Consider the following 12,762-nt stretch of genomic DNA (forward strand, 5'->3'; position numbering starts at 1 on the left):
AGGTGTGAACTCACTCACAACAATGTGAAATGAGATGGTGAGCACTTTATAAGAAGGTTTTATCAGGGACTAAACACTAAAGAGGAGGAAAAACAAGAGAATGGAAACAAGGAAGAGAAGGTGTTGGGTGTGATTATATGAGAACAGAAGCTGTTGCTGTACAGGGGCTATAGCTGCCATAATAATGTAACAATGAAAGCTAATGCTATATTGTCAGTTATGAAAAATTAAAATAGATCTTTACTGCCCTAAATGAGCTTAAACTTTGTATGTTGACTGACTTGTGTGTAAGGGACATGTGATAAGCATGGTTCACAATGGTTGTGCAGTGGACCTAAATGTGGGTCAGAGGTTTTCCCTAATTCCACCTCTGTGCTTAGGATGTGTCACTTCTCTTTTTATACTGCTTGACATTTATTCAAGAAGGTTGTTTAAGTTTAACAATGTGAAAATTAATAAAAATATACAGTTTCAGTAGCAGCGTTTACTAGCCATGTTAAACTCAAACCTACACTCTTGCTGTAAAATTACAATGCCTTAACTCGTGAACACTTGAACCATTTCTACATCACTTTAGTAGCCAGAATTGAATGAGTCAACTAACAAAAATGTTTCTTTGTATATTTTACAGTAAACGACACGTCAGTCTCTGTAAATCGAGTTGTGGCTGTGTGCTGTCTCAGATTTCTCCTCCTCCACGATGTTAGTGTTTTTTTTGTGAACACAGGGGGCGCTGTAGAGCTCAGCGCTTCACATCACGCATATCGGTAACTTATACAAGCCAGCTAGAAGTGTGAGGAGGCCAGTTTAGTTGTAACAGGCGGAGAGGAAAGAGAGAGGAGGAGGAGAGAGAGACAAAGAGTGAGAGAGAGAGAGAGAGAGAGATGCCAGTACTACTGATGTGTGTACGTTACCAGCAAGCAACTCGCTATTGTTCTGAATGCGGGAAACTGTGGATTTAAACCGCGCTACAGACGCTGGAATTAAACACTTTAAATGTGAAAAGCAGGAAAAACGGCTCAAGAGGGGACACGTGTAATCTCATCGTGTCTTCTTATACTCAGACAACACTGGATTTAGTTCGGGAGACCAAAATACGGACCAGATTAGGAAATTAAGGATGAAGAAGAATAAATATTCGAAGCGGGTATGATCTCACAGACTGGTGTGTTTGTAACTAACCGTGGTCTTTGTGTTAACACTTTGTATCGGACACTTTGGGGACGCGAAGCCCCGCAGACTGATGCTTGTACATCTTCATATGCGCCATTGTAGCGTTTGTTATAGGTGTGGACTGCTGGACTCCATCTCTCATAGCCGTGTTATTGCAGAACTGACATTTTCATCTCCATTTTTGCTTTTCCTCACTTGCACTTCGTTTTGGTTGACTTCATAAAGCGGTTCGAGTGCTCAGTTGAAGAAAGTTCAGCAGACTCAGTCCCGCACAAAGAATGCCACCATCTCCATGACAAAAGCAATGGTAGTGTGTGCTTGTGTGTTTCTGTGTGTCACCCCACCATTGTAGATTTTTAAACCAGCTCCCACTGGAAGCTTTTTCTCAGAACCCCAGTCTAATTACTTACTGCTATGTGTTTGTCTGTGTGTGTGTGTTTAAAGGCGTTGCAGGACTCTAGCCAGCAGCCTGCCCAGCCCGACAAAGTGGGATGGATCCGCAAGTTTTGTGGCAAAAGCCTTTTCAGAGAGATCTGGAAAAACAGATACGTGGTGCTGAAGGGAGACAAACTCTACATCTCTGATAAAGAGGTCAGTTTAAAGCTACACTGTCAAAGAAAATAGTTATTTACTAGATAGATAGATAGATAGATAGATAGATAGATAGATAGATAGATGATAGATAGATTATAGATAGATAGATGATAGATAGATTATAGATAGATAGATGATAGATAGATTATAGATAGATAGATAGATAGATGATAGATAGATTATAGATAGATTATAGATAGATAGATGATAGATAGATTATAGATAGATAGATAGATGATAGATAGATTATAGATAGATAGATAGATAGATGATAGATAGATTATAGATAGATAGATAGATAGATGATAGATAGATGATAGATAGATTATAGATAGATAGATAGATGATAGATAGATTATAGATAGATAGATACAGTGTATCACAAAAGTGAGTACACCCCTCACATTTCTGCAGATATTTAAGTATATCTTTTCATGGGACAACACTGACAAAATGACACTTTGACACAATGAAAAGTAGTCTGTGTGCAGCTTATATAACAGTGTACATTTATTCTTCTCTCAAAAAAACTCAGTATACAGCCATTAATGTCTAAACTACCGGCAACAAAAGTGAGTACACCCCTAAGAGACTACACCCCTAAATGTCCAAATTGAGCACTGCTTGTCATTTTCCCTCCAAAATGTCATGTGATTTGTTAGTGTTACTAGGTCTCAGGTGTGCATAGGGAGCAGGCGTGTTCAATTTAGTAGTACAGCTCTCACACTCTCTCATACTGGTCACTGAAAGTTCCAACATGGCACCTCATGGCAAAGAACTCTCTGAGGATCTTAAAAGATGAATTGTTGCGCTACATGAAGATGGCCAAGGCTACAAGAAGATTGCCAACACCCTGAAACTGAGCTGCAGCACAGTGGCCAAGATCATCCAGCGTTTTAAAAGAGCAGGGTCCACTCAGAACAGACCTCGCGTTGGTCGTCCAAAGAAGCTGAGTGCACGTGCTCAGCGTCACATCCAACTGCTGTCTTTGAAAGATAGGCGCAGGAGTGCTGTCAGCATTGCTGCAGAGATTGAAAACGTGGGGGGTCAGCCTGTCAGTGCTCAGACCATACGCCGCACACTACATCAAATTGGTCTGCATGGCTGTCACCCCAGAAGGAAGCCTCTTCTGAAGTCTCTACACAAGAAAGCCCGCAAACAGTTTGCTGAAGACATGTCAACAAAGGACATGGATTACTGGAACCATGTCCTATGGTCTGATGAGACCAAGATTAATTTGTTTGGTTCAGATGGTCTCAAGCATGTGTGGCGGCAATCAGGTGAGGAGTACAAAGATAAGTGTGTCATGCCTACAGTCAAGCATGGTGGTGGGAATGCCATGGTCTGGGGCTGCATGAGTGCAGCAGGTGTTGGGGAGTTACATTTCATTGAGGGACACATGAACTCCAATATGTACTGTGAAATACTGAAGCAGAGCATGATCCCCTCCCTCCGGAAACTGGGTCGCAGGGCAGTGTTCCAGCATGATAACGACCCCAAACACACCTCTAAGACGACCACTGCTTTATTGAAGAGGCTGAGGGTAAAGGTGATGGATTGGCCAAGCATGTCTCCAGACCTAAACCCAATAGAACATCTTTGGGGCATCGTCAAGCGGAAGGTGGAGGAGCGCAAAGTCTCGAATATCCGCCAGCTCCGTGATGTCGTCATGGAGGAGTGGAAAAGCATTCCAGTGGCAACCTGTGAAGCTCTGGTAAACTCCATGCCCAGGAGAGTTAAGGCAGTTCTGGGAAATAATGGTGGCCACACAAAATATTGACACTTCAGGAACTTTCACTAAGGGGTGTACTCACTTTTGTTGCTTGTGGTTTAGACATTAATGGCTGTATATTGAGTTATTTTGAGGGAAGAATAAATTTACACTGTTATATAAGCTGCACACAGACTACTTTTCATTGTGTCAAAGTGTCATTTTGTCAGTGTTGTCCCATGAAAAGATATACTTAAATATCTGCAGAAATGTGAGGGGTGTACTCACTTTTGTGATACACTGTAGATGATAGATAGATTATAGATAGATAGATAGATAGATGATAGATAGATTATAGATAGATATATAGATTATAGATAGATAGATGATAGATAGATTATAGATAGATAGATAGATAGATAGATGATAGATAGATAGATAGATAGATTATAGATAGATAGATAGATGATAGATAGATTATAGATAGATAGATAGATAGATAGATAGATAGATAGATGATAGATAGATAGATATTTGATAGATAGATAGATGATAGATCGATAGATAGATGATAGATAGATAGAGTTTACACAGTGTCCTCCTTTCTGCCACTGTTACCAGTGGTTCCAGTTCAATGCCAACCACTGCACCAACTCGCCTAATCAGTTTGTCCAGTCGTGCTTCGTCTTTCTTTTTAATGCTGCCACCCCAGCACAGCACCGCATGAAAAAGAACACTGGCCACAACAGATTGGTAGAACATATGCAGAACTTTGTTGCATACATTAGACCTTAACCGTCTCTTATAAAAAATAGAGCCGGCTCTGTCCCTTTCTGTATAAAGTGTCAGTATTCACTGACCAGTATTCACTGCCCACCACAGAGGTGGGCAATATTACAAAAAAAAAAAAAAAACAATAACATGATATCACTGGTTGGCATGATGGCTGGGTGGGTAGCACTGTTGCTCCACAGGTGTCCCTGCATGTTCTCCTCATATCTGCCTGGGTTTCCTCTGAGTGCTCTGGTTTCCTCTAACAGTCTGTGTGTGTGAGTGTGTTTGCGTTTGACCTGTCCGGGGTGTTTTTTGCCCAGTGAACTGGACCTGCTGTGACCCTGAATAGGATAAAGCGGTGAAAAAACAGACACTGAATGAATGAACGATATCACTAAGTTTTAAGCTTAGAAAGCTTTATGCTTTTCTAATAAAAATGCTTAATGTGGCATTTGGCTGGTGCAGCAGTCTTATGCATGAGTTAAAGTTTTAGCTGTGCCACATAAAGCATGACATAATTATCTATATATGTTAAATGTCCCTTTAAGAATACATGTGACAGAGGGGAATTAAAATGTAGTTGGATAAAATTGCAGGAATAATTGGAAAAAAAAAAGATTAATGAATGCAGCAGTAATGTAAAATTGTTATAAGGGATTGTAAGTACACTATCCCCATTTTGAGTTTTTAATAACCTTATGGTAGCTTTTAAATGCTGTGACACTGCCCACAGTCAAGAAAGCTTTACATTATAATGGGCTTAGAGGCTGCAGTTTGAATAAATTCCCCCTGCTACCTGTTTTGGGTCCATGTTATCAGAAACAAACTTTAGTGTGTGCACACTGTGAAATAAAGCTTGCTTGACTATCAACAGTCTCACGCATGTTGAAGCAGCTTTTAATCTGTGGCAGACCTGTTTATCAGATTACATCTGACCATCTTAAAAATGTTCTATTTGCATATGATGACTTCTTGTAATTAAATCTCATGGACTTATTGTAATTACACTGTCCAGACACTTGTCTAGTTTGACATGCATAATGTGTTATTAAAATTAAACATGGCTAGCAGCTAGTTAATAGGCTAATTAGGCTAATAAAATTGCAGCCCCTATCTCATAGCTGTTCCCAAACATTTGTTGATACAACATGGTCAGCAGTGTCCTACTCTTATATTGGGGCAAGATATTTTACAATAGAACATACTTACTATGGCATTTGCTAATCAAACCACCTTCCCATCTAAAACATAAATCCAGTACAGACGAAATGACTTTAAATCAAATACATTCGGAAATAAAAGAGCTGTAGATCTTTCCTAATGAATCTGCAAATTACTTGCTGTTAAGTACAAAAAGAGACTGGATAAACAAGCTGGGTGTTTAACTGTTGATTCCACCGAATCTAATGATGAATGATAATGATAAAATTGGCAGTTTGTGGACATGGGTACTAATACTTTTACGTCTGAAAGGGTTCAACCTGGCAAATTGCAGCTTGAGGGCTGCATGTAAGAAAGACTTCTAGCTGCATCATTGCCACTAAAGGATTACACGGTAATTACACAGGTTTATAAGGGTGCCTGGTTCTATTTTGAGCTTAGGTTATTTAACAAGTAGAAATGCACCAGTCCAATACTATCAATACTGAATAAAGAAATAACCTGTACCATATCAGATCATAATTCCCTAACTAATTTGCTTATGTTTTTGTAAGCAATGAATGTGAGTGATGTTAGACATGGTAACAGAGAACTTGCACATAAACAAAACATGCAAACTGTACTAAAGCCTTTCTCTGTTACACACATGAAGTTGCACTCAGGTTGTGCAGCAGTCTTTTCAGTAGCCCACCACAGCTGAGATCCGGGTTTGAGTTTCATCTGTGCTATAAGCTGGCCGGGTGTCTGCACAGACATAATTGGCTGTTGGTCTTGGGGGGAGGATACCTGAAGCCCTACGATGGATTGGTGTCCTGTCAGGGTATTCCTGCCTTGTGCACAGTGTTTCACAGGACTGGCAAATAAGCTTGCAGAAAGTTGACTCAGTTACTGTGCGGATGTCAGCATTGATTGCTGGCCTGTACTCAGAACTCTGATATTACTGTCATATACGAATACAGTGCTGTCATATACGAATGCATACAAATACTAAAGATTACTTGACTTTCGCTTTTGGGTTTAATAAAGTGATCTATCTATGAAATAGCTGTTCAGAATTCTCAGGGAAAAAATGAAATGACCCTAAAAAAGCTACATAGTCAAAGCTTACATTATGTCCTCTCACATAATAACAAATGTAGTTTGTAACAAGTTAAAATGAGCTTTATTTTAGGACAAGTCTTAATATAATGTCCGGTAAAGAAGCAACGCCAGCTACTACCACAAAACTGCAGTGGGTGCGGCAAGCGCTGCACACTTATGGCAAGCTATGAAGATGAACAGGGAAGCACCTCTTAAATTAATGGGTTTGTTAGATGGCTCATCTCCTGAGGTGGTTCGGCACTGAAGTGAGCCACATTGAGAGTCATGTCTTTTTGCATTGGCATTTTTGGCTGGCAGAGGGGGCATGGAGGTGCAGATGATTGATTTGTCAGTTTTTGTTAATTGACAGTCACCTGTGCCTCGTTAGCATTATTTTGCTTCAGGTGATTGCTGGCCTGTACTCAGAGCTCTGATATTACTGTCATATACAAATACAGTGCTGTAAAAATGTAATTGCCACCTTTTTTAAAACCTGTTGTTGCAAGCAATATTTGTTTATTGGTTCCAAAGGACCGTTCTTAAGTCAAAATATTTGTTAGTTAAACCTATTTTTCCCATAAGAAATAATGTAAATACAATTAATCTGTACATACAACTAAAATAAATACAACTATATTTCCCTTAAATCTTAAATTATAGAATAGACATTACTGTAATAAACAATAATAAACAACAATACACAGTAGTATTGTACATAAAACACACATCACATTTCAGTACAGCACGTGTGCTGTACCATACACCATAATACATTTCCTTCTTTTTTTATAAAATGTATCTACCAGAAACAACAATAACTCATATTTCTCTATTATTTCCTTCTTTATTTCAATAGTGTTGTATTTTGTAGGTGTAATTGCACGAAAGAAAGAATACTTTACTGAGCCGAATTCCTTCTCTCTCACTAACTGTCCCCTCTGTCTGATACACAGACAACAAATGTAATAGATTTGTTCATTTTCTCAACAGTGCGCTCTCTCTGCACATTCTTTGGGGACATTTTAATATTGAATTTTACAAAATATAAAGAAAACACCGGAAAAACACCATCCGCTGTCCGAATGTTCGCTCACTGTATATACTGGTGCTGGTCATAAATTTAGAATATCATGAAAAAGTTGATTTATTTCAGTAATTCCATTCAAAAAGTGAAACTTGTATATTATATTCATTCATTACACACAGACTGATATATTTCAAATGTTTATTTCTTTTAATGTTGATGATTATAACTGACAACTAATGAAAACCCCAAATTCAGTATCTCAGAAAATTAGAATATTACTTAAGACCAATACAAAAAAAAGATTTTTAGAAATGTTGGCCAACTGAAAAGTATGAACATGAAAAGTATGAGCATGTACAGCACTCAATACTTAGTTGGGGCTCCTTTTGCCTGGATTACTGCAGCAATGCGGCGTGGCATGGAGTCCATCAGTCTGTGGCACTGCTCAGGTGTTATGAGAGCCCAGGTTGCTCTTATAGTGGCCTTCAGCTCTTCTGAATTGTTGGGTCTGGCGTATCGCATCTTCCTCTTCACAATACCCCATAGATTTTCTATGGGGTTAAGGTCAGGCGAGTTTGCTGGCCAATTAAGAACAGGGATACCATGGTCCTTAAACCAGGTACTGGTAGCTTTGGCACTGTGTGCAGGTGCCAAGTCCTGTTGGAAAATGAAATCTGCATTTCCATAAAGTTGGTCAGCAGCAGGAAGTGCTCTAAAACTTCCTGGTAGACGGCTGCGTTGACCTTGGACCTCAGAAAACACAGTGGACCAACACCAGCAGATGACATGGCACTCCAAACCATCACTGACTGTGGAAACTTTACACTGGACCTCAAGCAACGTGGATTCTGTGCCTCTCCTCTCTTCCTCCAGACTCTGGGACCTTGATTTCCAAAGATAATGCAACATTTACTTTCATCAGAGAACATAACTTTGGACCACTCAGCAGTCCTTTTTGTCTTTAGCCCAGGCGAGATGCTTCTGACGCTGTCTCTTGTTCAAGAGTGGCTTGACACAAGGAATGCGACAGCTGAAACCCATGTCTTGCATACGTCTGTGCATGGTGGTTCTTGAAGCACTGACTCCAGCTGCAGTCCACTCTTTGTGAATCTCCCCCACATTTTTGAATGGGTTTTGTTTCACAATCCTCTCCAGGGTGCGGTTATCCCTATTGCTTGTACAGTTTTTTCTACCACATCTTTTCCTTCCCTTCGCCTCTCTATTAATGTGCTTGGACACAGAGCTCTGTGAACAGCCAGCCTCTTTAGCAATGACCTTTTGTGTCTTGCCCTCATTGTGCAAGGTGTCAATGGTCGTCTTTTGGACAGTCTTCCCCATGATTGTGTAGCTTACAGAACTAGACTGAGAGACCATTTAAAGGCCTTTGCAGGTGTTTTGAGTTAATTAGCTGATTAGAGTGTGGCACCAGGTGTCTTCAATATTGTACCTTGTCACAATATTCTAATTTTCTGAGATACTGAATTTGGGGTTTTCATTAGTTGTCAGTTATAATCATCAACATTAAAAGAAATAAACATTTGAAATATATCAGTCTGTGTGTAATGAATGAATGTAATATACAAGTTTCACTTTTTGAATGGAATTACTGAAATAAATCAACTTTTTCATGATATTCTAATTTTATGACCAGCACCAGTATATATATATAGAGAGAGAGAGACGCTGGAAGTGAACTTGTTTGTGACGTCATGTGTTTTGCGAATTTTGGTTTGTAATCCAAAATTTGTTCGTACGTTAAGTTGAAAAAGATTGTTCATAACTCAAAATGTTTGTATGGTAAACCATTCGTAACTCAAGGGTCTACTGTATACTAATTTGGAAAGGGTTATACATCTTGAGGTCCTTAAACTGTACTGAACCTCAGTAAGAGACAGAAGAATCGTTGGTAAAGTTAGGATTTAAGTTAACTTAAAGGTAAAGGCATGAGAGAACAAAAGTGGGAGGTTGGTCACTCTGTTTTGGAAGTTGCTGGTAATTATGTCAAGAGTAATTTTTGTGCATAATATGATAGTCACAAATGAAAACAAACCCTCACTGGCTAAGAGAAGCAATGTAACCCAAGGGGGATCAAAATAGTTTTTGGTTTGAGCAATGTCTGTGGTCTGTGTTGCTGCATCTACTTGTTCAGGCTACTTATAGAGATTAGTGGTCATTTGCTTTCCACCTGGTCAGGGAGTTGTTTAAGAAGCTGTCAACCACATATTATAGCACTGTGTCCACACAGCCTGTCTTTGTCCCCCCTGTTACTCCCTGTGCATTTTGCTAGTCCACCTGTTGTGCTGTGCAATAAAGCAGATGTCCTCCTCCCCTGATGGTAAAGACAACATATGCCATGGGAAAATGTAATGAGTTAGGGTAAAATCTGCTAACAAATGTGCTGCTTGATTACGAAGGGTGTAGTGTGTGTCATGTGGGATAATAAGTAATATGTGTTGTAGTTGGACAGTGAAATCAGAATTGTTATTGTTGTCCTATGCTTATTTAAGGGGTTGGAACTGACAGGTGTTTTTTTCTGTTTCATATGGCCATATTGACACAGTGTTGTTTAATGATATTTTTGGTTGATTTTAGCTATTGTGTATGCACAAAGCTCTGTTACATGTGAGTAGTCAGAACAGCTCGGAGCATCTGACCGAAACAGGAAGAACATTTTGAAACAGCAAGTATGCACAGAAAACTATATTTAAATGTATATTTAATTAGGTGGAGGACATTTATTTTTGTTTTAATTTTTTAGTCCAGACAGCTTGTGTTAATTTACACGAGAACATTTTTATCTGGTTGGGAGATCAATAAGTATTAATCATGCTAAAGATAAAAAAAATCTTCTAAAATTCTCGCGGGAAAAATATTAAATTACCCTAAATCTACGTAGTTATAGCTAACATTGTTTCCTCTCACACTTTAACAAATGTAGCTTGTAACAAGTTTAAATGAGCTTTAGTTTAGGACAAGTCTTTAATATAATGTCACGTAAAGAAGCAACACTAGCTACTACTGCAAAGCTGCAGTGGGTGCGATGAGCGCTGCACTCTTATGACAAGCTATAAAGATGAAAAGGGAAGCACCTCTTAAGTTAATGGGTTTGTTACATGGCTCATCTGCTGAAGTGGTTCTGCACTAAAGTGAGCCATGCTGAGAGTCGTGTCTTTTTGCATTGGCCTTTTTGGCTGGGAGAGGGCACATAGAACCATGATGTATCAGTTTCTTTTATGCCTAGTTCACACTACATGATTTTTGCTAGATTTGCCGGCTCGTGATCTCGGCGATCGAAACTAGTCTCTCAATCGCTATGTGTGAACTACCCAACAACTCGATCCCAGCGGCTTGCCGAGTGCTTGCCGAGCGCTTGGCGAGCGCTTGGCGAGCGCTTGGCGACTGAAGAAATATATCTACCATGTCAAATATCTGGATCTGAGTCGCACAACTGGCACTGAGTGCTATGTCGAACAGCCAATGAGAACGTAAGATATGGTGTGGGGGAAACGCAGGGGAGAAGTTGTAAAAAGGTGGGACAGGGGCATAATATAGTTTCTATCAGAATACATCAGCACACACAAGTTTTACAGTATTTCTGACCTTATCGTTCTCTACAAAACACCAACGTTGCATTGCAAAAATATTTATTAACCTTCAACTCACTATAGAACAATCCATGCTGTTCACGTAGCCAAATCCACTCAGATTTATTTATTTTTTGTCCTTGATTTTATGCTGCACATCAGCGCACAAACTTAGATCGCTCGCTACTTGTTGCAGTGCATTTTTGGACATGGTATCATTACACCTTTCGTCACTTCTTGCGTTTGTTTTCGTGACAAAACGTAATTTGGGAGACCAGAGAAGCTCTCCTGCGATTCCAGTTGGTGATAGATCGTGTAGTGTGAAACCCCCTATCGCCGATCAGTCATGTAGTGTGAAAGCCACACTGACTTGAAAGACTCCCGATTACAAGAGATCCAGTTGTGTAGTGTGAACTGTACAGCGACCTGACGACTTGGAAAGTCGTGTAGTGTGAACTTGGCATTAATTGACCGTCACCTGTGTCTTTTTAGCATTATTTCGCTTCAGGTGGGAGTTTTTATGTATCATTATGGATTCACTTTCACAGATTTGCCAGTTCCTCCTTCAGTTCTTGCAGGTGTGGGGCATTACTTCGCGTATCGGGTTATTAGGGTTTAAATGCGCATGCTATAATATAGTTATTTGCAATTTATTTTTCATGAAAATTAACATGTACAGCTCACTTACAAAAATTTATGTTTCGTTTAATGCATTATTTTAACTGTCTTTTTTACTTACATACTTGTGATTGCTAGCTTTTATTGCTCTCCGTGTCATTTGTATAGATCTTGTGCTTTGACTGGACCTTTTCCTTGTGTTCTTTTAAATGGTGTCAACTGCCAAAGCCTTGATATTTAATGCAGAACAGCAGTTGGAAAATACAGCCAATCTTTTACTTTCCATAGCAATTTTATTTCATTTGTAGTTTTTATATGGATTATTAGTGCATTTATGTGAGTGCCTGAGCATGTGTGCCAGCTGGATCTAGGCTCTGCCGGGGGTGGTGTGTGTGTGTGTGTGTGTGTGTGAAGGGGAGAATGTAAAGAGTAAAGTGACCTGAATAGTTCTCAAATTGCAGCTTGTGACAAATGACAGTATGTCCCATTCAGTTGTACTTTATTTACTTTCCCCCAAAAAATATGTAATTGCCCTGTTTGTGTAGCTAAATGGTCAATAAAAGTTCCATAAAATTGTGTAATGCAGAGATTATGTGGATCAAAACAGAAACAAGCTCTGCAAATTATGTTTATAATTCAGTCGGGAGTGGTTTTAACAAACTCAACAATGACGTCAGCTGTAATTATAATGAAGTCTGTTTTTAGCGTAGTCATGGCAAATGTCACAGTTGTCTCTCATCTACAAGTTATTTCACTTTACCCAGAAGTATTATTAGTATTACATTATACTAAGAATCTCACCCTAAGTGAAGAACTTGCAAGCAATTTCATTTACTTTATGTTTATGTTTGTAGTTTGTAGCAATACAGGTTGTAGTAGAATCTGTATTGCTTTGTAGCACCCAGTCTACCAGCCTTAAAATGTGCCATTTCGGTATCATTTCGGTATCAGGACGTCTCTGCCACCTTCTAATTTTTAGATGTGCTGTTATATTCAAGTGTAATAGGTCGATTATTTTTGTCCACTGCCTCTTGCAGTAG

At 39.3% G+C, this 12,762-nt stretch overlaps 1 protein-coding gene across 2 annotated transcripts in view; it reads left to right on the forward strand.

Annotated features, from left to right (window-relative positions):
* The first annotated feature begins 925 nt into the window (after nt 1-925).
* Nucleotides 926-12,762, forward strand: part of plekho1b (pleckstrin homology domain containing, family O member 1b) — a 31,210-nt gene continuing 19,373 nt past the window's right edge. Inside the window, exons 1-2 of one of the 2 annotated variants that reach the window (XM_062992087.1) lie at nt 926-1,147; nt 1,618-1,764. In XM_062992087.1, the coding sequence (XP_062848157.1) occupies nt 1,121-1,147; nt 1,618-1,764 (174 nt within the window). In that variant the 5' untranslated portion in view covers nt 926-1,120. Of the gene's footprint in view, nt 1,148-1,399; nt 1,481-1,617; nt 1,765-12,762 lie in introns of those variants that run through there. The other variant, XM_062992086.1, reaches the window with a different exon arrangement.

The sequence above is a fragment of the Trichomycterus rosablanca genome, chromosome 3 (assembly GCF_030014385.1).
Source record: "Trichomycterus rosablanca isolate fTriRos1 chromosome 3, fTriRos1.hap1, whole genome shotgun sequence".
Classification (NCBI taxonomy): domain Eukaryota; kingdom Metazoa; phylum Chordata; class Actinopteri; order Siluriformes; family Trichomycteridae; genus Trichomycterus; species Trichomycterus rosablanca.